The sequence below is a fragment of the Podarcis vaucheri genome, assembly GCF_965113315.1.
Source record: "Podarcis vaucheri genome assembly, chromosome: 3".
Lineage (NCBI taxonomy): Eukaryota > Metazoa > Chordata > Lepidosauria > Squamata > Lacertidae > Podarcis > Podarcis vaucheri.
Window position 1 is genome coordinate 94,004,099 of NC_138761.1, and position 25,838 is coordinate 94,029,936.

At 40.0% G+C, this 25,838-nt stretch overlaps 2 protein-coding genes across 2 annotated transcripts in view; one reads left to right on the forward strand and one right to left on the reverse strand.

Annotated features, from left to right (window-relative positions):
- Positions 1 to 626: 626 nt before the first annotated feature.
- DDX1 (DEAD-box helicase 1) lies at positions 627 to 22,914 on the reverse strand. Its single transcript, XM_082218314.1, has 26 exons — positions 22,822 to 22,914; positions 21,106 to 21,157; positions 20,650 to 20,713; positions 20,175 to 20,204; positions 19,821 to 19,917; positions 19,256 to 19,303; positions 18,400 to 18,483; positions 18,011 to 18,094; positions 16,874 to 16,950; positions 15,060 to 15,132; positions 14,897 to 14,973; positions 14,333 to 14,447; positions 10,416 to 10,554; positions 10,207 to 10,267; positions 9,584 to 9,682; positions 8,637 to 8,726; positions 7,612 to 7,800; positions 6,929 to 6,980; positions 6,209 to 6,355; positions 5,337 to 5,428; positions 3,741 to 3,813; positions 3,114 to 3,186; positions 2,992 to 3,034; positions 2,566 to 2,661; positions 1,331 to 1,451; positions 627 to 939 (listed from the first exon to the last, which is right to left on the reverse strand). The coding sequence occupies exons 1-26, from the start codon at positions 22,835 to 22,837 to the stop codon at positions 809 to 811; spliced, it is 2,223 nt and encodes a 740-aa protein (XP_082074440.1). The 5' UTR covers positions 22,838 to 22,914; the 3' UTR covers positions 627 to 808.
- A 1,358-nt stretch (positions 22,915 to 24,272) lies between these two features.
- The window catches only part of NBAS (NBAS subunit of NRZ tethering complex), a 199,559-nt gene continuing 197,993 nt past the window's right edge, over positions 24,273 to 25,838 (forward strand). Inside the window, exon 1 of the mRNA XM_082218421.1 lies at positions 24,273 to 24,545. Coding sequence (XP_082074547.1) covers positions 24,399 to 24,545 — 147 coding nt within the window. The 5' untranslated portion in view covers positions 24,273 to 24,398. The remainder of the gene's footprint in view (positions 24,546 to 25,838) is intronic.

The following is a 25,838-nucleotide window of genomic DNA, read 5'->3' on the forward strand; positions in this document are numbered from 1 at the left end:
CAATGGCATTTAAACGAAATCCTTTGAGATAGATTTTTAAAGTAAAGCAACCACTTCCACATTAGTGCATCTGATAATTCACAGCACTTTTGCTGGGCAAAAAAAAAAAAAAAAAAAAAAAAAAAACCATTTACAAGATGGCAGGATTTAAGATTTCAGCAAATTTATGGAAACAAAATAAGGGCTGCAGACGACATTTTTAAATCTCAAGATTTAGAGAATCACTATATACAGTGGTACCTCATGTTAAGTACTTAATTCGTTCCAGAGGTCCGTTCTTAACCTGAAACAGTTCTTAACCTGAGGTACCACTTTAGCTAATGGGGCCTCCTGTTGCCGCTGCACGATTTCTGTTCTCATCCTGAAGCAAAGTTCTTAACCTGAAGCACTATTTCTGGGTTAGCGGAATGTGTAACCTGAAGCGTATGTAACCCGAAGTACCACTGTATACAAATCAGACATGGTTGGAATGCAGCTCCCTTCAGCTTGACCAATGGTCAAGATTGCTGGGAGTTGCAGTCCAACAACACCTGACATATATTAATAGCGATCTTGCATTTATGTCAGGTATTCTAAGCATATATCTTGGTAGGGTAGGAAAAACAACAACAATTAACACGCAAATATATAGTTCTAAGGAGTTCTGTTTTTATTAGATCAATACTAATAGCTAATTCATCAGGGTTTACATTTCTCAGAGACTGCTCAGCATGCAAGATTTGTATATGCAAACGGAGTCCTACTGCTACAGGGATTTTCGCATTTCCAGGCTAGAAGCCTAACACCCAACTCTCACCTCGGCGCCAAATCAAAATGTTCTAAACAGTTGATTGGGAAGGTAACCAAGGTGCAGGAAAGATGTCTGTGCCTCCTTTTCAAGGGATGCCAACTCTTGTACTGTAGGTGCCAAAATATCCACATGGCCTTTATAGGATCCACCTGCCAAAAGAACCAAAGTCTAAATTACACTTGTCCTGCCTACTTGCAGTTGACTACAAGAGAATATTGATTATTCCCATCATACTTATTTGTTAAAAAAGACCCTTTGCCCCCTGATGGATGTAATCTAGAGAACTGATTTAGGATTGTGTGGTGGTCAGCAATGTTTCTGAAATAGTAAAGCCACATGCTGCTATCAAATCACATCAGGAGATCTGAAGTTTCAAAACAAGCTTGCTGCTCCACTGGGTGTGAAGTATTCTGGGTGCACAGAATAATAACCCACAGAAAATGGAAAGTAAAAAAGCAAGACTAGATTCCAACCGACCAGAAAACCCAGTTCCCTATTCCAAAATGCAGCAAGATTTCTATTCAATAATTCTTCACTTACCTCCAGCAGCTCTCCTTTTCCCATAGGTGACTTTACCATCAAAATCATCTACTGGGACTTTTATATCTGGCTCAACCTGCGAAATGGTACAATTCAGATGCTCTTCTACCTCGCCCAGCAGCTAAGGGAAGAGAATACAAAGAAAAACAAAACACAAAGATGGTTCTTGATTCTTCATGGAAGCAAATGCACATTTGAAGTCCACTAATGATCCAATGTTAGCCTCTAAAAGCAATGCTGCTGAATGTAATTCCATTAAGAAACCTGGTCATGTGATTAAGATGGTTGGGTGATGCACACCATTTTATTCATGCCAAGCATGATCCGGTCAAGAGGCTAAGAACGTAAGCTCTGCTGAAATCAATGGGCGATATCCAATGTCCTCCGGGTATAGGGCGGTATATAAATTCAATAAACAAACAAACAAACAAAGTTGAACGAGGGAAATTCTGCCCACTCCCTCTGCAGCAGAATGGGGTGAGGGGTGGGGGCACAGGGGAGAGACTGCAGTGGGAAGGAGAAGACACAATTGGATGCTACCCAATGGGAATTCAAACTTAAGGTCCCTACCAGAGTGGACTGGCAGACTAAACTATTAGACTATGCAGAGAATGGTGAGAATCACTGGGAAAATCAGAAACCAGGAAGATCAAAACTTCAGTAAAGAATGGGAGAAATTCACACAATATCTTACAGACCACTGTAATCATTTGAATTCTTTAGCAGGTCTTAAATAACTCCTGTAGCATTACGCAGACTTTGGATATGATGGAGAACTGAAAAATTAGGAGGACTTATAGTATGCAGATGAAAAGGTTAACTAAAGAACCCATGGAGGGGAGGAGGGAAATCCAGAGATTCGAAATAATCTTGTGTTTTTTATTTTATTATTATTTGTGATTTTGAGAGTGAATGAATTTGTAAAACCAAATAAAAATAATAATTAAAAAATTCAAACTTAAGCAAGATAATCCCCAGCTTTTAGGAGTTAAGGATGGCACACTCAAATAGAAACATAGTCTTAACACAACCTTCTGCCACTGCATGCAATATTAAAAGCTAGCAGAAGTTGTACACAGGTGTTAGTACTAGCATTTAAAACCTTAAAACAGCTTGGGGAGCCTAGTATTCCAATGGCCGGAGTTTAAAGATCTACCATGAACCCAAGTTGGCCTGATTTTAGAAATGCAAAGGAAGAAAAAAGGGCTTTTAGCGGTACTAGTGAAAAAAGTTACCTGCATCTCATTGTACCAAATGGTGCAACCACCCTCATCCTTCAGTCGAGTGTTATAGCAACCTTTTCCTCGACTGGGGCATGAGTGATACCAAACCTAGGTAAGAAGTTTGAACAACATGTTAGGAGGCAAAACCCATGAGCATTTAAGCATTATTAAGGAACCCCCCCTTAAAACATCCAATAAAATGGTAGCAGTATCAAAATTTCTGACTTGACTTTGGGTTAAGTACTATTGAAAGCCTAAATTCTTAATGGCTATGAGGACTGTTCTTTGTGATTTTATCAGCCACTCTGGGGCAACTTTGGATATGAAAGGTTAGATATATACATTGCATATAGGTGCACAAAACTAAGACAGTAAAAAGACGAAAAGATCTTATTTGCTGTATATTCCCTATTTCCCTCTTGGGAAAGTAGAACTTACCTTTTCTTTTTCTGTTGCCACAAGAGAAATAGCCAGACCCATCCTGAAACACACATACATTTTAGTTAATAGACTCAAGTATAAAAGGAACAAAATGGGATAAGAAAGGTTTGAAAGCATACCGTTCAGCTCTTCCCACTCTGCCAATCCGATGAACGTAGTTCTGTTTTTCATCTGGAAGTGTGACGTTGATAACTGATCAAGGAGAAAGAGTAGACGCTGAGTTGTTAAAAAAACCCGTTTGTACACAATTTATTTAGGTGAAATGGATAAATTAAGGAAAACTCCATACATTTCCCATATTACATTTTCTATTACCTACCGCACCTGTTTCACTTTTCCCTTGTATGTGTAATGTAACCCAGGAAGGGCTAAGAGCATCAGACAGAGAATTCATCTACATCCGTTGACTGGAAGCAGCCCCTCAGGACTTCAGAAGAGTTTTCTCCAGCTCTATCTAGAGATCCTGTGATTAAATCTAGTACCTTATTCAGGAAAAACAGGTTCTCTATTATTGAAATACAGCCCTCCTTCCAAGTTAAGCATTTTTAAGTTTTGCTGATTTTAATGTGAGAGAATCAGCCTGTGCCCAACTCTCCCACTGAATTCTATGGGATTTGGGAATGTTTACCTGAAAATGGGTTTGAGCCCCCTTTTTTTTACATGACACCAAAGAGAGAGGAATAAATAGGCCTTCAGATTAGCCATCAACAAATAGCTACTTGCTAGTGAGTGTTTTCAGTTCTTACCATAAGGAACACCAGAGATATCAATTCCTCTAGCGGCAACGTCAGTGCAGATCAAGAATCTGACATCTCCTTTCTAAACAGAGAAGTTCGTTAAACAGCCATGTATTTTAAGTTCATTCGCATATAACTATTTCAGTTTAAAGACAAGGCATCACCTACAACTAAAAGACACATTCAAATGAAAGACATGGGGTCGGAGAAAGAGGTGCCTGTCTGTGCACAAATTTAGTGCTTCTATGAATGGAAGGGCCTTTGACCAAATGGAATTGTTAACAGGAGAGATGTTTTGTTTGTTTGTTGAATGGTTGGTTGGTCTCTCTCTCTCTCTCTCTCTCTCTCTCTCACACACACACACACACACCACTTCCAATCCAATTCCCGAGTGTCCCCTTGCCCTCTGGAGATTTCTTTGGGGGGTTGGGGAGCAGGGAGATGGCAAACTAGTGAAAATAAGTAAAACTTTCCTCCTATTGACAATACCAGGGCCACCCTTTCCCTGTGTAGAGTTCTGCTCATGGAATCATAGAATATAACCCACTCTCCCCAAACCACACTACTGACAACACTGTCCTTATCTTTTTGTACCAGGAATCCTAATGTTTAGCCTACTGCAGAAGCTGCCACCGGACTATGACCAGATATGGGAGGAATATGGGCCCCTGTGGGTTTGCAGTTCCTGAACAGAAGTAATGGTGACTGCTCAGACCAACCACAAGTAGTCTTGGTAGATAATACACAGATGCTTCAGGCTCACTGCTTAGGATTCAATGGGGCTTCACTGTCTGCACTGATTGTAAAGTATACTAGTATTATTGAGTGGCTGTGTCAGTGGATATGGGTTTTTAAGGAAGCCCAAAACTTTGCTGCAGCTTTACCAAAAGGGAAAGAGGAAAAGAAAAATAGGGTATAAAATCTTAGGTAACAGTTCAGCCACATGCAATCCTAGGAACAATTTGAACAGTAATCTATTTGTTCTCTCCTCTTCCTTTATCTTTACATCTCCTGTCTCTGTTTTTGGCTCCCTCTTTTCTTTAAGGATCCCCAGAACTAATTATCCATGATTACTGATTTTTGGTTTTCCCAATAATGATGACTGATTTGTATCATATGCGGTTTGTTTTTGCTCTCTTTTCATTAGCTCTGAAGCTAAACGAACTAAGAATGAACGAACCATGCATTATTGAGATTTTTGTATTTTCCCAATTACGATGACTGTATTGTTTATACTGCTGTATAAAATAAATAAATAATAAATGATCTAAGGTTACATGTAATTACTAGACCTGTTCACCCTTTTTCTAGCTGATTACTTCCTTTTTACCAAATGAACTGAAATAGATTGGCATATTAAATAACCCTTAAATAAGATGCCATTTTAAAAGACTGAATAACAACAACAACAACAACGACTGAAAGAAGTTCAAGTTGCAATTTAATAGGAAGAAACACAACTACTATTTGTGCTCAGAAGGATATCTTTCCTTTCTTTTCCCTAATAATAAGCTGTATCTCATAGCCTCACCATTTAAAATCCCCCCTTGAACAAATAATGCTTTACTGGGTTAGCCTATACAACATCACAGCTCTAACCATTACCTTAAAGCGCTCCAAATTCTGTTTTCTTTCATGAGGCTTTCTGTCACCATGCAAGCAGACACATGAGAACTGATGTCCTTTCTTATCTGGACCTTAAAACCAAACAAAACCAGTATATTAGGACTCTCATTGCTAGTTATGCTAGTTAGGAAGAAGTATGAAAGAGAGCTTTATCTTAAAGCAAACGTGATGTGGCACCAGATTTAAAACAGACAGCTTGCACTGGGGGACAGGTGGAATTTCTTTCTTTGTTTTAGTCTTTAAAAAAAGATCTTTATACAACCTTTGTATTAGATGGCAGTTTTCATGATGGTTTTGTATGACACACTAAGCCAAACTTGGCAGCAAAAGGATCAGAAAAGCAGCGCATCTGCAAGTCAAAGTTTGGCACACTGTGTGAAGTGGGCAATATGAAATAAAATAGAAAAACAGAAAATAGGAAACTGAACAAATTTATAAATAGCTGACCAAACTAAGCTGCCATCCAAAGGAACATGCAACAATTCTAGCTGCAGACTTCCTCCACTGCCATGCAAATTAACAGAGGAGAGTAACCACGTACGGAGATTTTATGGGCAAGTTAGCTTAATTAAGGAAAACTTTAAAAAAGTATCTTCAAGGTAGTTCATTGCTGTGAGGGAGTGTTTTTTTAACAGGGCTGCAACTGAGCTATACCACCAACCACCTCTAGTTCTTTGAGAAGGCGTTACATGTACACAGCAGAAACAGGAGGAAATCTAACCATTATGGAAAATATCCAGGATGAAAAACTACCATTTGGAACCAATCAATCAAACCTGGAGGAAAGATCTGCAAACTGGTATCACCTTGCAAATAGACAAAATGAAGACTAACAGGCATAAAATTACTACCTCCTCCTTGCTGCATGAAGTATTGCTCCATGTTATCACAATCTATCTTGGTTCTGCAGAAGATTATTGCTTGATCCATCTTGTGTTCCTTAATGGCCCGGACAGTGTATTCTCCTTTTAAAATCTTAATCGCTTCTGACCACATTTCTAAAGAAGAAGATAAATTATTCCTACACAGTGTATTAAGCATGCATACACTGAAAAATGACAGTTTATTCTGACACCATGTACAACACTGAATTGAGGCAACTCATCCTTCTAGAATGATAGCCATAGATTTCAACTATGTTCTAAAACTTAATTAAGAAATGCTAGTTAGCTTAATTAAGGGAAACTTTAAAAAAGTATCTTCAAGGTAGTTCATTGCTGTAACATTTTCCATTTGGTGAGTCTTATCTTGTGAGAATTTTTTAATGTTACTATACAAAGATTCAGCCCCTTGCTTTGGTTAACTGTAACAAGATCTTAGTACTGAAATAAAGTGATGTTGCTTTATTGATTCATGCAGCTTCTCCTTTACTGAAGAACTCTGCTAAAGCCATTGGCTTCTACAAATACAAAAGCATCAGAGTTGGAAGGGACCCTGATGATCATCCAGTCCAACCCCCTGCAAAGCAGGAATATGCAGCTTTCCCTTATGGGGATCGAACCTGCAACCTTGGTGTTATCAGCATCACGCTCTAACCAACTGAGCTATGTGTGTACCAAATGATTGGTTACCTGCAGAATTAGTACCAGGTCTTGTATTGTCCTTTGCATGCACCTCATCAGTCTGAAAAGTAAAATTTGAAATGTTAAAAGTGACCAAAGGCATTCAGAGCTAATGCAAAAGAATGCAGGGCTGCAGAAAGCACACAGTCATTTATATTTCACTGTTAAGTAATCCTTTAAAACAGTTATCTGCAGCCACATGGCTTTGTAGCCCAATCTTAAGGTTGAGATCGAAATGATGCAGCCAAACACAGGCATCCAGGTTTCAGAATTGTTCACCACAACCCCCCCCCAAAAAAAATACATAATAAAAACAAGAACAACCCAACAATCCCCTCCAACACATTTTATTTGAGGATTAGCCACAGGGAGATTTGGATGTGAGAGGAGTCCACACCAAACCTCCCAACCTCAGTAAGGAAATAGGACATTATTACAGTAAAATAAAAAGGTTGCAAGGCCCACCACACATCCTACAATATGTCCAATGAGTTTTAAGTTCCTGAACTACATTTCAAACTGAAACAGGCATTTCACAACAATGTTCTTAACATTCATAATCTGAGTTATGGAATCCCATTTCTTTTGTCCTTTAGTCCACAATTCCAACTTAAATGTTTGTGTGCACCTTGAAACCATATTCTGGAATCTTTAAAAATTCTGTCTATTCCAATATATTTTGTACTACTTACCCTGATGTGATTTTTACCAATCTTTTCCCAGTATTTGTCATTTTTGGGATTTACAGGGACAACAACATGGTGCACTGTATCCGGGACAGAATCCTCTCCTTTCAAATCTACCCAAGTGGGGAAGTGCATGATCTTTTCAGATAATTTCTTCACATCAAACGAATGCAGAGTTGCAGAACACACAATCACCTAGAAACAACAACAAACAAGCAGAGATGAAAAGGGTAAAGACCTTTACTGTTGCTTGCACATGTCACAAGCCCCTCTGTGCTTACAGTTCTCTACTTCTATCAATCTGTAAAATTTACAAAATAAATCTCTTTTAGTCAAGACAAGTACTGGCAGAAGCATCAGCTACTCAGCCATTTATATCTGGTGAAGTGGGAGTGACGTATGGGAAATCTTCACATTAAGAACTCAGGCATTTGGCAGAATGCCTAGACAAGTCATTGTAAGGTACATGGATGCTTAAGCACAACACTGGGACATTGGTGTATTATGCTCCACTGAAATGCAGACAAATAAATGAGTAAATGCAAAATCTTGTTATTGCATACTGTGTGTATAAAGTCTTCCATCCATAAAGGTTAGCCTTGTGGCGCTTGAGTATGAGACAGAAAGAAAAGAAAGAGAAGGAAGAAGCCAGCAAGGCTTCTCAACAATCCTATTTTTTCCGGAAGTATGGATCAATTTCTTGCTAGCGTTACTTTTCTTGCTTTTGCTTTTCATACACTGCCAAAGAGCAGGAACCTGAGGACACCATCAATTTGAGTAGACACTTGGAAGGGTTCTCAGTTTTTGTTGACCCTTCACACTATCTTATTATGAAATATATTATTTCAGCTAGAGCAATAGAAACTAAATTGTGCAAGTTCCTAGTTCCTAGTGGCTCAGAAAACGTTGTGCACAGTTATTAGGTTTCATTAGAGATGGTGAAGCTTGAGCAAACAACATTTGGTACATACAACAGCTATGCTAAGTTTTGGGGAAAGGTCAACTAGGAAACCTTAAAGCAAACCTCTTACCTGCAGCCTCTTCCCATCTGAAGTTATCTGAGGAATCTGAGAATGAATTCTGTTTATGAAATCGGAATACCCCTGGCTGAGAAGGCCATCCTGTACAAAAAGAGTATTACACAGTCTCATTAAGGTATTTTACCCACATGTTTTAAAGCTGAAATAAAAGTATGTAGTAGATCCAACTATTCAACGAACAGTCCTCCTGACTAATTACAGGGGTTCACTAAACCCATCAACTCCTCCTCTGGTTAGAATGGCTATGAAGGTATTTTGACAGATGAAAATGTGAACAGGGGCAGATGGAAGTCATCCGCTGACCAGTTGCAATTCTCTTATTTGTTCTGCACTCACTTTGAGAGTCAGTTACAGGTAGGTAGCTGTGTTGGTCAGCGGCAGTTGAAACAAATAAAAAAAATCCTTCCAGTAGCACCAAAAAGACCAACTAAGTTTGTTATTGGTATGAGCTTTTGTGTGCATGCACACTTCTTCAGATACCAAGAATCTGAAGAAGTGTGCATGCACACGAAAGCTCATACCAATAACAAACTTAGTTGGTGTCTAAGGTGCTACCGGAAGGAATTTTTTTATTTTGAGAGTCAGATTAGAAGGGGCTCAGAAAACCAATGGTAGTTGGAGGCATACTAGGCTATTTTGAGTCACGGGATCTTGTAAGGACACGCAGGGTCCCAGCTTTCAAGAGCTTGCCAACAAGTCACATAGACCAGAGTCTCAAGCATAAGCCACAGCGCTGGCTGAGGGTTGGCATCCAACTGATGTCTCTTCCCTTCTGTCAGGGAAGGAATTTTCGACAATTCCTCAACACTGCTGTTCCCTGGAAGGCCAACAAGCCTCACATATTTTGGGAGAAGGCTCCCAGAAAGAGGGGTAATTCATCAGTGTTGTATATAACTTTTTCAAATATGCTATTCAAAAAAGAAGTTCTATACACTTACAGCCTCATCAAGAACCAGGAACCTAACTTGCGATAAAGTCAGTTTTCCGGTTGACACGAGATCGTCTAGTCTTCCAGGAGTTCCCACAACTATGTCTACCTGTAAAATGTAAATAGTGTAATAGTACACTGTGTTCATGCCAAAATATGAAAACACTAACATTTGGAACGTAGCCTAAAGAAGTATTTCTCTTTCAACCATTTTAGATTATGTCTGAAATACACTGTGTACACACTGAAATTATTGCTTAGATAAAACTTTTATGGTCTTTTTAAAGGTCTATACAAATATTGCAAGAGAGGCATTAACTGTACATAGAGCCTTCCAGACTCTTAACTGCTTTAAAGCAGTTTTATGTTGCTTTTATTTACTCCCAAAAATTATAGACTACTTTGCACCACACACAGCCACAAAGCACTTTCCACTTCAATAAACAATTCACCAATCAAATTAATACCAAAACATAATCTTTTGTGTTTCCATGCACATCGTGCAATGGAAAGGCCATTCATTTTTTTAAAAAAATACACTCTCACTAGAGTTCATCTGTGCACCTGTTTCTTTTAAAAAAGAGATAGATATGTTTGTAGATATGATGCAAACTAAGAGCAATTAAAACTTACCCCTTGCTCCAATACAGAAAGTTGTTCTCTTGCAGCAACTCCACCAATAATTAGAAGTTCCCTGAAAGCAACATACATTAAATTACATTTCGTGCTGTGAAATCATCTTATCCAACCAGAGTAAGAGAAGAGCATGATTGTGTATGGAATCATGGGGATTTCAGCGGCACCCTATGTCCCAATTTCCCCCAGTCCCAATTTCATTGTACCTTAATTTAGGATTATCCACGTATTTTTTGAATTGTTTCACATTGTTCAGCGTTTGCTCTGCCAGTTCCCTGGAAGGTTCCACAATCAAGGCTTTGGGAGCATTCGGCTGATTCTTTGTTTGTGCTACTTGCGCACTTCCTGAAATAGGAAATGTTGAGAAAGTTCCCTTAGTACTGAGCTGACGACTGGACACATTTTTTTAGCTTTTAACTTTATGTGATATGACATTTTTCTTTTCTTTTTTTTAAATCATGTTTATTAAAATTTCCAATAATAACAGAATAAGAAAGATAGAAAAGATAAAGAAAAGAAAGAAAAAGAAAAGCAAATTTAAACCCTTCTTTTCATAACCTTCTTTCTGGGACTCCCTCCTTCCCCTCCCGACTGTATTCCCCTTTCCCTAAGTTGGTTCCACAAGCTCTCATTCCCAATTTAAACCTAATACATTTTACTCATAAGCCAATTTAAATTTACACATTCTTAACATCATTCCTCATCTCAAAATAGAACAAGATTTTCCCCCCAAGGTCAGTTCTCATTTCCTTCCACGAGTTCCCCCTTTCTTAAAAAAAAATAAAGACAAAAACATATAAGATCAAAGTTATAAAGAATATAAGGTAGAAAATATAGGAAAGTTCAAAAAGTTGGTTACATAGCCTTTGGATTCTAAGATTCCCCCTCCCTTCCCCGGTTTAGATTCCCCATGTCCATCTGTCTGTATGTTGTCGGCCTGGAGGTCTTAAGTCCACAGCCAAAATTTATCTCAGTCCATCTTGCCGGTTTTCTTTAGATTTGGTTGTTTTGGTAATATTTAACTTCAAAAATCCAGTCTAATAGAGGCCTTTGGTTTTCCTTAATCATTTGTTGCTCCTCCTGTTGTTCTTTCCGTGTCGTAGTTAGTCCTTTGCTCTTTTATTTCTTACTTTCTCAGGTTTCTGTCTTGTTCAGCTGTTAAAACATTCTTGTTCCAAAGTTTAATGGCTCTACAGAGGTTTGTTATTCAGGGACAAAGACTTACGTCCAGTTCCTTCCTTGCTTCAATAGAAGATTCTATTGTATTATGGTCACCTCTGTAGACAAAATAGTATTTCAGTTTTACAGCTTTCCCAGGAGATAAGACCTGTGCACATCCCAGAGTAGTTTTCCACATACGACACTTCTAATGTCCCGAAACCCCTCTAGAGGGATTGCAGTAACTTTGTATCCTCTATTCCAAAAGTCAATTTGTTGTTTCTTTTTCCCCGACAGTTTGTGTCCATATTATATCAAATTGTAACAAAATTGACCAGCAAAATACTTGTAACAAAGTCCTCTTTATCTTCTCTAAATTTGACAGCTCCTTTGACAGCTGTCAAATTCTCCATCTCTCTTCGCCAGGCTCTCCGAATCGCCCCGGTTCCCAGGGGGGGGGTTGCCTTTTTCTCTCACCCTCCATTCTTCTCCTCCAGCACAATTCTTGTAGTTCACATCGTGGAGTTAATAATTTTTGTCATCGGTAAGCTTCTGAATCGATCTTGGTTTCCCAGTCCTTGTTTTAGCATGTTTACAATCAGGGGGGGGGGGGACTGACTTCCTTTTTGGATCCCCCCCGCTTGTGCCGAATCCGAAAAAAATTCCTTTTTTTTCTCCTTTTGTACCCGGTTACCCAATTACTCACGGGTTATCGCCAAATGTCCAAATTTTCTTTTTTTTTTTTTTTATAAAATTTTTATTGGGTTTTCACATTTTATATAGACAAAAACAAAAACACAAAAAAACAAATAAACACATAAACAAAAAGAAAAAAGAAGAAGAAGAAGAAAACAACAACAAACATATATACTTTCCCGAAAATGTTATTTCCTAACCCTGGTCATTGACTTCCCCCTACCCCCTCCCTTGCATCCCCATTTCCAAATTTATGTCAGCAAATTAGCATTTCCCTGTCTTAATATTAGTCCTTTTATAAAAGCAAACAAAATTAATTTTTTCTAAGTTGGACCTCAATTCCCTTCCATCGATTTCCCATTTTGTCTTGAATAATAATCTTTTTAACCAAATCCCATAATCATGAGTGTTGTTAGAACTTAATTTTTCCCTCCCTCCCATCCCCGGTTTGCGTCCCTTCCCAAAGCATATCCAAAATAACAGTTATTAGCCCGGGTTCCTCACATCCGAGGCCCTCCAGTCTCTTTCAGTCCCTCTCCGCCGGTCTTGTTGGTAATCCTTTATGCCAGTCGTCACATCTCGAAAGAGTTCTTTCACCATCAATCCAAAGTCTCTTCCCATATTTGCAAACAGCTGCTGAAGAGTTTCCACAAGGCATGAATCTTGAAGGTAATCAAAGTCAGAGTCTATGTGGAGGCCCCGATTATATTTCTTTATTTTAAATTCCTTAATTTCATAGACTCCCAGGGCCTCCACTTTCGTCTTCTGCATCTTTCGTAGATTTATAGTAGATTTACTCCAATAATCTCCTTGTTTGTATTCCACAGGCGTCAGCTTCTGCTCAGTATTTTCCCACATCACTTCTCTTTCTTGTTTTGTCTTCTCCTCTTCTTTTATTATCATTTCTGGTTCAGCTGTGGATTCTTTCTCATTGAGGTCCTCGTTACATTCAGCAGGACTACTTGTTTCAGAAGTCAAGGTCATCAATTGTTCACTCATAGCCGTAGTCTGCTCTTGTAAGATTCCAACCAAATAAAACATCCTTTCGATTTCTCCCAGTATCTTTCCATCCACAGCCATTGTAGTTCCACAGAATTCCCTCTAGAGGGAATCTGGTTACTTAGTATTCTTTTCCCCAACAGTCCTCTGTCTTGTTATTGTTTCTTTATTTCCAACAATTTTAGATCAATTGTAACTCTTTTTAATCCAGAGGTAACTTAGGTAGCAATTTTCCACTATTAACAGTCCGTTTGACAGCTTTGACAGCTGTCAAACTCTGCACTTCTTAAACCAGCTCCAAAGCAGGACGCTCCCGGGCCCGGGAGGGGGGGTTGTTTACAACAGAACATGAAACATCCAACACTCCTCTCTCCTGCTCAAAATTTCCAAATCTTGGAAGTTACTGTCTTTTTTTAAAACTCACCCTTTACAGGGTAGGCACTCCAGCTTAGTTCTTTTTTCGTTGCTCTAGATCGTCTGCAAGGTAGGGGGTGCGGACTTCCTTTTAGCACATCCCCCGATCGTCTCAAATTCAGTGGATAAATTTCTTAAAAGCCCAGTCCAAATTACTCACGGGTTGTTTTTTCAGCCGAATTTCAAGGAAGGAAGTCAGCGCTCTCCGGTCATGGCTCGCGGCTTCGCTCAGCAGAGGTAGCGATGGACTCTCAGTGCCGCGCCACCCCCCGTATCCCCTCCGCAGCCTTTAAAAAGGCTCTTCGCGAATCAGGGGGGGCGCTTAAGGCACCCGCCGAGTCTTCAGTCCGCAGGCACCGCGCCTGCGGTTTTAAGGGTCCCCGTGTCGCCGGCACGGCAAAGACCCGTCCCCTGCTGAGCCGATTCCCTCCGGAGCTCGGAGGGAATCCGCCATTCCCAGATCGCGTCAACCCCGGAAGTCCCTAAATGTCCAAATTTTCAAAGGAAGAAGCCAGCGCTCTCCGTCGAATGGCATGCGGCTGCGCTCGGCAGGGGAAGCGGAGGACTCAAAGCACCACGCCACTCCCCGGCACCCGATCCGTAGCCTTTAAAAAGGCTCCTTCACAAGTTGGGAGGGTGCTAACGATGCCAGCCGAGTCACCATGTCCACGGGCTCCGTGCCCGTGGTTTCTGAGGGTCCCCGCGTCGCCGGCGCGGTAGGACCCAGCCCCTGCCGAGCCGACTCCCTCCGGAGCTCGGAGGGAGTCCGCCATTCGGCGATGGCGCCGACCCGGAAGTCCTCGATATGACATTTTTCTTATGGCAGCTCCTACACCTGAGCATCCCCCAAGCGTACCTGCATGCTGGGATTTCACAGAGTTGCCCTCGGGAGCCTTATCAAGAGCAACAAAGCCATCTTTGGGTGGAAATTTAAAGTCTTCTTCGCCGAAGTTGAATTTCAATTCAGCGTTCTAAAAGAATACACACAACATAAAAGCTTGCGTAAAGATTGTCAATGGGAATTTATAGAAAAGACACATGATGTTTGCTGCAAGTTAAAGGTGAGGTGTGAAAACTAGCTCTTTAAGGAAAAGCGGTTCACCTGTTTAGAGCATCAATAAGGCAGGTTTCATCTTTAAACACTGACAGCCTACTTGAAATAGAAAAGTATTTTTTGCCAGCACGCTGACATTACCCAAGGCCCTGGATCCAAAAAAGCTCTGTCGCTCGTTCCATGGAAGCTTAGGACCTGAACTTTCCAGCAGCCCCTTTCTCATTGTGCCACATGGAACTTCTGGAAGTTCCATAAGCAACGCTTGATAAAACAGAAGGAGGGTCCAGCATGATAGAAGCAGAGTATGCATCTTTTTTTAATCGGTCAGAATGAGTCTCGTGTGCTTTGGAAAAAGTCAGAAATTACCTTGAGGACACAGGCTGCAAAGAGTGCTTGGTTCTTTAAGTGCTGTGGGATTTCAAACGCAAGTCCAAGGTCCTTGCCTGGGGGGAAATAAAGCATTATGTTGTTTTTTTTTTAATGAATCTAACCCATTACTTAAATGGGGGGAGGGAAGTAGACCGCTTACCATTTTTGGAGAACATGATCTGCCCTTTATCAACATCTACATAACAGCCGATTGTGTCATGCATAGTGAATTCCTACCAAAAGAAATAATAATGATAATAAAATTAAGGAGGTTGATTGAAAGTAGTATGTTTTACAGGAATATAAAGCATCAGCAGTTGTATGGAGTACATTGTGTACTTATCACAAAGGCTTAAATAGTTTTGGCTTGGATACTGGAAAGTGCAGGAGTGCATTGGTAGGAGGAGATTTTCCTGCTTCTGGTCCCTCGGCCAGCCTCCTCCCTGTATCTATATCCTGAAAAGAAAGGCTGTGCCCAGAAGAGGTGAAGGTCACTGAAAATTGAGTGGAGGCACATTCTGTGAGCAGGAGCTCCCCTCTGCTCACTGAAGGTGCCTCTGCCCTATTTTCAGCAGTCCTCATTCTGCATCACCACAGCTCATTCCATTCAGGATGCTCCCCTAATTCTCAGGAGAAGTGTTTTTGTTTTGAGGGGGGGGGTCTCCTGGGAAAGAGGAACAGGAAAGTCTCCTTCCACCAACTCCCTTCCAACAGCACTTCACTGGATCCAAGCCTTTTGTAAAGAGTCATGGATCATACAAAAGTATTATAAGGTAAAGGTAAAGGTACCCCTGCCCGAACGGGCCAGTCTTGACAGACTCTGGGGTTTGTGCGCCCATCTCACATCTATTGGCCGGGGGCCAGCGCTGTCTGAAGACACTTCCGGGTCACGTGGCCAGCGTGACAACGCTGCTCTGGCGAGCCAGAGCCGCACACGGAACGCCGTTTACCTTCCCGCTGGTAAGCGGTACCTATTTATCTACTTGCCCCCGGGGGTGCTTTCGAACTGCTAGGTGGGCAGGCGCTGGGACCGAGCAGCGGGAGCGCACCCCGCCGCGGGGATTCGAACCGCCGACCTTTCGATCGGCAAGCCCTAGGCGCTGAGGCTTTAGCCCACAGCGCCATCCGCGTCCCACACACAAGTATTATACATCAATATTAAAAAATCAACTCAATAGAACAAATTTTATCAGTTATATTGTAATGAAGACAGAACTGCTACTGCCATTAAAGCTATTAGTTCCATCCTCAGGCATGCTTGTTTTAATTATTGTTGGCCACCTTATCATTTTAGAAGGTGGACATAAAGTGAAATAAAGTATCTCTAATTATAAATACTGAATTTTGTTGGAAGTGTAAAATAAACTTGATGAATACCAGTACCCGCCAGTTTCCAACCCACACCAAGGAGGAGGTTTAAAATGGATAACGCAACTTCTGAAGACCTCTAGATAGTTTGTGTAAATTAGTTGGGAATGATGGACTTTCAGGGGAAGCAAAACCATACACGACTATTTGGGCAACTGGTAGCCACCAGAAAAGTCTCACTGCTGCAGCTGACACTCAGTGGCTTCTCCAATGAAACAAACATGAGCATATGATGCCATAGCAAGGATTTCCATTTCAGCTTATCACTGCAAACACTCCAAATGTAACATTTCCACTGGAATGTCAAAACTGAATGCATACAACCAACCCAATTCAGGGTGCTGTCGCTAACAATTACAATGGGTAGGCTATTGTCATGACTACCACATGCCCTGTCCAAGTTAGCTAAAGTCCAACAGTTATACTCCACAGAAAATTAATGCTCATTGAACCAAACATCACCATGCACATTTCTGTTAAAAGCATGTGTACTTTCCTCCCTTTGAGAGCTACATGAATTTAACCTACATTTATGTATTTCATTGTTGGTTCACTACAACATTTAATCATTCTATTCTTTGGTAAAATGGAAAAAGAAAAACATACCTCCCCATAACTATCAAACTGTTTGTTATGGGATTTCTTTCCAGTTCCACCATAGCCAAAGCCAAACTTGTCAGTACCTAACAACAACAACAAATAATAATAAAACAATATAAATTATTTCTTTAAATATTAGAATCAAACAGTTCTCCACTATCTCCTAACTATACTTTTGAAAGATAAGCAAAAAAATTAAAATAATTTTTTTTGAGGGTTCATAGCACAGCAGCGACCATGCTATAATGCAGCAGACCATATACTTTTTGGATTGCTGTCACACTAGAAATTTGCTGTCCTCTTTAAAAAAAAAAACCCTTTGAGAAAAGGACAGCAAAAGTTCTTTAAACTGTGCACTACTGATGAGCATCACACTGAAACTGGGAGAGGTTTCTGAACCCTCCATGAAAGCAGCCTCTTTCCCCAGTAATATTCTGCACCTCTTCTGCTGGAGAGAAGTGAGGAACAGATCCCTGGCAAAAGGGCAACAAGGCTGCCAGTCTCTCACCGGTCCAGTGCTACACAGTTGATTACTTGCAGAAGAATGTGTATGGGGATGCACACCCACATTCTACCACAACTAGTGATGCGTAAGTAATGCAAAGCAAAAAATCTTGCTATGAAGTGCTGGGAGACAAGAAAAACCGCAATTCAGAGTAAGAACGACGAGCGGGCTTTGCTTACTCTGTTAGATCAGGTATTAAAATCTGACTGAAGTTGCTGTGATGTTGCCACAGTTATTACTGATCCCTGATCAGATGGTCACATAAGTAAAACAAAGGCTGAGAATGGTACTAAAGCAGCCACATATCAGATCTGCAAAAATGGCAGGCAATATTATTAAGGTAGTATGCCTGCATAGGAAAGCATATTCCGTGTCCCCTAAATATTTGAATGTCAAAATTTGGTGCAGCTCTGCAGATGATCAGTTTTAGATTATTTTATGGAATGAACATAACAATATTTTTTTAATGAAATCTTATGTCCTTTAGCCTGATTTCTAAGCTTGAGCAGAGAATCCCACACCCCAGCATTGTAGTTATTTCGTTGCAATAAGAAGGGATGCCCTTAATGAGCAAGAAGAATCAGTGACTGCTAGCAGGTAACCTAGATTTCAGCATAGTTCCTTATGTAAATACTCACCCAAATCTAATGACGCTTGCATAGAAGACCACCCGACTCTGCATAAACCCTGGTCACGACAGGATACTTCATAATAATACTTCCCTAGAACATTTTAGAAACATTTACATGTAACTAATTTCAGCTTCGCTAACTTTTTGATAAAGAAGAGATATATTTGACTTAATATTAAAAATAATCATTTCAACTGGCACAAACAAAAAGTTCTTTTATTCTCAAAATGAAGTAGCCAACTGGGTGATGTTGGCTACCATGTATAAATGCCTGTTTGCCTAAATCTGTAGTCAGTATTCTGAAGGCAGACAAGAAAGTGAATGTTTATTCAGGGCATTCTTATTTCAAAAACGATCTTTACATATGCACACAAACACTGATGTAGTTTTTGGTACCTTTAGTCACGCCTTTTGTTGATCGGCATCCATGCCATTCTTTGATCTCCCTGCTTTGGCAGCACAGCCCATCAGACCCAATAGCTGAACAACAGAAAGGACACATCTGAAAACCCCAAAGACCTCTTACAGTCGCAGATACAAAATACCAGCTTTATGTGAAGACAGCAAACATTGCAAAAAATAGCTGTGTACAAACTCTCGTAAGAAAAACAACGAAGCTATGGATATGTGTAATTATGTCCTTGTGTTGACGAAGTTAAAGCATCATCTGACAAGAATCAAATACATCCTTCAAAGCTGTTCTATCAAATGTTTTGATTCCACTGAAAGTAGCTCAGAAGTAAAAACTGTAGCAAACAAGTTTAAAAACAGCAACTACTACTACACCCACTTTCAACCCCCCTCAAAAAAACTCGCATGGTAACATTTTGTAGACATTAAGCAAATTACAACTCCAAAGACTCAACCTATCACCCTCTCATGATCTTTGAACAGTTTTAAAATCTGCAATGGCATCTTCATATCACATGAAGATCTCCTCTTTTTTGTGTAAGTGCTAAGACCTAGAGGAATATGTACCCCATGTCCAATCTGCTATGCTTATACATACTGTACATACATACATAATAATAATAACAATAAACAATAGTTGAGTTTCTCTAGTGACATCAATGGAGAAAATTTAATTTGGTTATATGTGCTGTCATTCCTCTAAAGATCAGAAAGACAAACAGAGGATTTTCAGATCATCTTAACTCAGACCCAAGCCATAGTGGTGAAACGTACCTAAGTTTTGGGCTTGATTTTCAGCTAGTTACTGTTTCATTGCTAGAAAAGTTAGTATCAAACTTACCAAAAGCAGATCCTCTGTCATATGGATTCATTTGCCATTTGTTGAGCACTGTTGAGAAGAAGAAGAAAAAACAGCTATGCCATATAGTACTATGAAGCGGTAAGACACCACAATTCTATTTGTTGAACAATTACAGCATGTTTGGCAGGTGTCTTCATATAAAACACCCCTGGATTCAAACCACTGGGATTTACATACTACACAGATTACTGATATCACAATGGAAATAAAATTGTGATATTAAAAATATTAATTCCACTGACTGCAATTCTATTTATTGATTACTGTATTATTTTTATTTAGAATTAAAGTTGCCAGTTATCCTCTTTAACTGAGTGACTATCACATGAAGCTAAAACAGGGAAGGAATATAGGAGGCAATCAACATAGCAGAAGTTTCCAAAAATGATAATTAGTTCAAAAATACAGCTATTTTTGTAGATTATGCATTCAATTTGCCTACCATTGGCACAGTTTCAAATATACAAGCAAACTATGATTGTAAAATTCAACTTGCATCAGGTTTCAGGTATTGGGACAGTGAATGTTTTAGAAAAAGGCTTACCTCCTCCACCAGTTTTTATAGTGGTTTTTCCTTTTTTGCCTTCCTGTTGGTCCTTAAGAGTTTCATAAACAATCTGAATAACTGGGATGCTGAATGCCTGAAATATGAAGTTGCTTATTTAAATTATACAATCTGAACCAATTGTTTTCTTCTAGACTCTGGTTTCAAAGTGCTTATGATTAAACAAAGGAAAAACAAATGTTCAGTTTCTGAGTACTCTAGGTCACCATGCTAACAAAACTTTCAGGATCTATTGCTATTTAATGGAGTGCTTTAAACTTAAGATAAAACTGTCCACAACCTGAACGTATATCCAAAAATTGTTTTATAGTTAAGAACGTAAATTTCACTTACACCAGTTTTTCCACTCCCAGTTTCTGCAGCCTGTGTAGAAATGAGATTTGATAAGAAAATTAAGATACAATGGTTACATGTACAGCAATTAAATCACAAGTTTAATCCCTTTGTGTTATTAAAATACTGGGAGAACTCTCCCCCATATTTATTGAATAATAAAATAATACTCAAACATACAGTCTGTTCTATGTGGGTATCAAGAGTAGCAGCTAAGGCATAATGTGTCACATACATACAGAATGAAGAGCAGTAATTTCAAAAGGGATTTGATTTTATGCACTGTCTTCTAGCAACCTTCCTTCTCCATGTGCTCATTACTTCCGAGTAAGCATGATTATCATAGTGCTGCACAAATAATGAGGATCATAGGGAACAATGCTATCTATAAGACAGACTGTGGCAATATTATTTTATTTTAATTTATATATTGCATACAAGTCAGAATGGCTTCTGTGTTTACAAATATACATACCATAAGTACATCACCACCTCCTAAAATTAACGGGATGGACTCTGCTTGGATATCTGTAGGAAGCCTACAAGAAAAGGATAACAAAGCCCAAGCTGTAACAATGTGGCATTTATCAGGGTGTTCATAAAAGAAAAACAAGAATGTTGCAGGGGAAACCCCTGCTCTTGATTTGCACAGTGCTGTGATACAAGAACTGCAATACAAAAATTAGCTTTGTACATGCATTTTACAATCTGAATCAGATTACTTGTTTTTGTATAGTTGGTGCTTGATTCAAACACCAGTTTTTCAGCAGAAGTTATTCACAGGTATTCACCACACAAGCATGGTAACTTCACTATCATAAGTAATTTCCATTGAAACATGGCAAGATTTCCAGAAGAACCATTTGCAGTATTATTGATTACAACCCTGGAAGGCTACACATAAATGGGTGTGTGTGTGTGTCATACTTACAACCAGTCCATCTCTTCCACAGCTTGAGCAATTTCTGGCATCACACCCATCTCTGCAAGAAAATTAAACAAAGAGAAGTGTTAGCAGTCCCGTGTTACGAGGGGGAAAACAGGTAGGAGAACCATGTATGCCACCTTGAGCTTCTTGAAGGAAAAGTCAAACTATACAATAACGAAAAGAAGAAGAAACACAGCAAATCCTAAATATGTATACTGAAAAGAAAGGAGAATTATATGCAGTGAGACTTACTCCTATGTAAACATGCATAGAATCATAGAGTTGTAAGGGACCCTGAGGCTTGTCTAGTCCAATCCCCTGAAATGTAGCAATCTCCACTAAAGAACTCAAGACAGATGGTCACCCAACCTCTGCTTAAAAACCTCTAAGGCAGGAGAGTCCCCCGCCTCTCATGGGTGTTTGCTCCACTGTCCTGCAGCTCTTATAGCCAGAAAGATTCTGACTAAACACCAGGCAGAACTATTTCCTTGTAACTTGAATTCATTGCTTTGGGAGAAGACAAGCTTGCTCCATCTTTCATGTGACAGCCTTTGAGATGTTTGACAATGGCTATCATATCTCCTCTTTTCCAGGCTAAACATGCCCACCTCCTTCAACTGTTCCTCATAAGGCTTGGTTTCCAGACCCTTGATCCTCTTGGTCGCCGCCCTCTGCACACATTCCAGCTTGTCAACACCCTTCTTAAACTGTGGTGCCCATAACTGGACACGGCAATCCAGGTGTGGTCTGGCCAAGGGTCGAGCAGGACTATTCCTTTCCTTCAACCTGGGCCCTAGACTTCTGTTGATGCTGCCTAGAATAGCGTTAGCCTTTTCAGTGTTTTCATGCTGGCAGCATTAAGATAAATGCAAACGTGTAAGTAACTGTTGATGGATGTAATAATGGAATACTGAACGGTATAGTTTTTGTAAAATATGCAGGGATTTAGTATATGTAAAATGAACCATGGAAAGAGAAGCAGGGAAGTCATATCTTAAGGATATATAAATGAGTACTTTAAATTGTAAAATCCGAAACCAGCATGATCAAGTATTCCAAAAGGACTGGAGTAAATTTATACTAAAGATTACTGTAAGCAATTAACATCACTAACAGGGTTGTCTGAAGACTTGTCATGAGAAATTTTCTATCTTTCTATTTTTATTTAAATTCTGAGCTAATTTGTAATGAGTGTAATTAGAATTGGAAAACGTTCAAAATGCAGTGATATAAAGGTTAATTTTGAAAGCCATGAGGCAGGAGGGAAGGAAGTCGATAGGCTCTAAAGAGCCAAAGCGGTAAAGTCGATAATGATGATGTCAATCTATAATATTAAATGGAAAATTAAAAAGTTATATATTAAATTGTAAAATAGAAAATTTAATAAATATATATATATAGTCTTAGCTTTTATTTTCTTTTGCTGTAGCATCATCACAGTTTTGCTCACGTCCAGCTTGCAGTGTCTACGAAGACCCCTGGATCCCTTTCCACCGAGGCCAAGACAGGTGTTCCCTTCCATTTGGGATCCAGATGGATCCCAACCTTTCTGGGTCGAAAGAGGCCTGGCTCTTACAGGAATGAAGGGGCTCCCCGGAATCCGGGGGGGGGCTAAAGCTTTGGAGTCCAAGCGGAACCCAGAGGCAGGCAACTCGTCCCCCCCCCCAAGCTGCCGTTCTTCCTCCCGTCTCCCCATTTCCCCCAAGTTTCTCCACGTACCTGAAAAGGCCGCCATGTTCGCGTGTCTGCCGGCAACGCCTGGGCAGCAGTAAAGGGCAGGACGCGTCACTGGGCTCTCTGCGCCTGCGCACTCCCCATCCCCGTGCCCACCACTTTAGTCCTCCGGTCCGCAACGCCGGCCGCTCAGCCGAGGTTCCGCTCGAGGCAGCAGGCCCTGGAAGCTGCGCGTACAAACGCCTTCATTACAAAACCCGTTTACTGAGGAGCGGTCGCTGTTTTTAAGACGAAGGTGGCCCAAGCGGTTTTGCCTGCCCTGCTTCCTCGGTAACTGGCCTGTTCGCCAGCATGCTTTCTTTTGCTTCCCCTTGCGAGGAATGACAAGGAGGAAACTGGATGGCATTTGGAAGGAACCAATGCATCGCCCACTAGATATGCATTTTCGGGACTTATAAATGAAATGAATCCCAGGGTAAATTCCACACATGTGAAATTCTTTTTTTAAAAACGTTTTGAAAAATACAATGGGTTTTGCATAGCTCCCTACCGTCATCTGGTGTCACGTTTGTATATTGCACTTTGCAACACATTTAAAATGTTTTGTTTGCAGCTGTGCAGCTGAGTCCCAGAGTACAGATCTGCGTGGACCCTTGAGAAAAATGCCTGAACAAGCCGAAATCATTCCACTATTACCCTTTTCTTGGCTTATTCATGCCCAGAACCCTTTTGGGAAAGAGAGCAAGGGTTGGCTGTGCAAGGCCGATTTCTGACCTGTCCAAACCACCAGTAAGTAACATAACTTGTAACTTGGAATTAAGGTGCAGGAAAAGAAAGTAGGTTTTTCAAGCAGAGATTGGATGGCCTTCTGCCAGGGATGCTTCCGCTGAGATTCCTGCATTGCAGGGGGCTGGACTTGATGACCCTTGGGGTCCCTTCCAACTCTACAATTATATGATCCTATGAAAAACACCTTTCATAATCATATATTTGATAATCATAGATCAAATAGGTGATTATATGTGCTTTGATGATACATTTAAAAATGTATCATTGCACTGTTTTAAGATTTTAAAAGGGTATAAATATATATTATTATAGAATTAAATCTATAGATTTGTATATATATGTGTGTGTGTATAGAAATATAAATATATAAAAAGCTTAGGATTCATTCATATTATTTAATATGTTTATATATTGCATAACAATATAATATAATACAATATAATAAATTAAAAATAGTATATGTATACAAGCTCAGTGGGATTTATTCACACAATCTATTAATATAGATGGTATTATAACAATATGATATGATATGCTGATATAATAAGAGATTAAAACAGTGTATCAACTGAGCTCAGCAGGATTTATTCACACATAATATGTTAATATAGAATATATTGTATAATAACAATGTGAGTTGATCTCGGCGGGATTTATTCCTATGTCAGGTAGCACAGGACGTCTGCAGCCTTCACCACAAACACACACCTGGCTCGCGTTACCTAGAAGCGATTCGGTGGGGGATCGTAAGGGGTTAAAAACCGAACGCCTCTATCTTGAGAGAGAGTTTTGTCCGCTGCGAGCCGCCGTAGCAGCTGCAGCCTGGGCCGCCGATGATCATGGCTGCTGTGCGAAGAGGCGAAGCGGAGACGGGCAGAGGCAGCTCGGAGGCGGCAATAGAAGCAGAAGAAAGCGAAGAGGAGAACATCCTCTACGACTTGCTGGTCAACACCGAGTGGCCGCCGGAGACGGAGGTGCAGGTGGGTCTCCCTGTCCCCCCCAGGCAGGCAGGCAGGCAGGCACCTGCCCGGCGGCCCCCGGGGCTCCGCTGCCCAGCCACGTAGGAGGAGAAGGGAAGCGGGGCGGGCGACAAGCTGCCCATCAAACCAGTGGGGCTCTTACTCCTGAGCAGACGTGTCCTTTGGGGCACGGCCTTTTCTTCTTAGTAATTCTTCTTATCGTATTATTATTATTATTATTTAATTAGCTTTTTACCATAAACATTTCCTATTCGTCTTTGTTTTCTTTTGAATTGTATTGCATTGCTTTGCAAAGAGTTACGTACTCAGGAACACATCAATTCAAAAGGAGTCATTATTCTGTTTTGAAGCTTAATTTTTGCAGGTTTATGGGTATTCAACACACAGCTCTCAACGTTTCCCTTTTTTTTTTTTTTTTTAAAAAAAGGGAAATTCCCTTATTCCAAATAGGATTCCTCGCAAGAAAAGGGAAAAGTTGACAGTTATGATTAAACATGTGTTTCTGGCCAGTTAATACTGTCATCTGTAAATGGTGTACAAGAAGGTTGCAAAAGATACAATAAAGATAAAATGAAACACAACAACAGAAAAGCTTACTTACAACGCTTGCTAAAAGTACTGGTGGCTTGTTTTTGTTTTGTTGTTATTGTTATTTTTTTGCAATCAACTGGTGCATAGATTTTATAATATATATATATATATAACCGGGGCCTATCTGAAGTCAGCAGGGAGGGAGTTCTACAGAAGTGGACTCAGAATGCTTAATGCGTAGCCTGATATGAGCCATGCATTTGAAACCAATGGGGACCACTAGCAGAAACTAGTTTTTAGATAGAGTGGCTGGGAAAACCCAGCCAAATGGGTTGGGTATAAATAATAAATTGTTGTTGTTCTTATTTTTTAAGCTTAATTTTTGCAAATTGCTTCAGCCATGGGTTTTAACCATATGTTTGTGGGGGTGAGGTATTCGAATCATCTATTGCTTTTGAGATGGGGCAACATTTACTATTAAGATTACTGTTTGCTATTAGATTCTAATGGATTGTGGAATATTGCTTTATTTGATATAAGTGGTTTGTTTTAAAGTTAATGGTGACTTTTTAATATATGGTTGCTATTAGCATTGGTGGTTGTTTTTATATGCTTTGTAAGCCGCCCAGAATAGCAGGGGCAACCCAGTCAGATGGGCAGGGTATAAATAAATAAAAAATACTGTTATTGTTATTATTATTAGTATTATTTAAGTTGGTAAGTCTACTTTTCATGAAGAAGTGCATAAACCGTTTTAGGAAA

Excerpts from the sequence above, each read along its gene's own strand:
- DDX1 (XM_082218314.1), bottom strand. Across the intron at positions 14,974-15,059 it reads GATCATGTTCTCCAAAAATG|GCAAGGACCTTGGACTTGCG; the intron begins GTAAGCGGTCTA and ends ATTTCCCCCCAG. Across the intron at positions 3,187-3,740 it reads TATCTCTGGTGTTCCTTATG|TTATCAACGTCACACTTCCA; the intron begins GTAAGAACTGAA and ends CTCCTTGATCAG.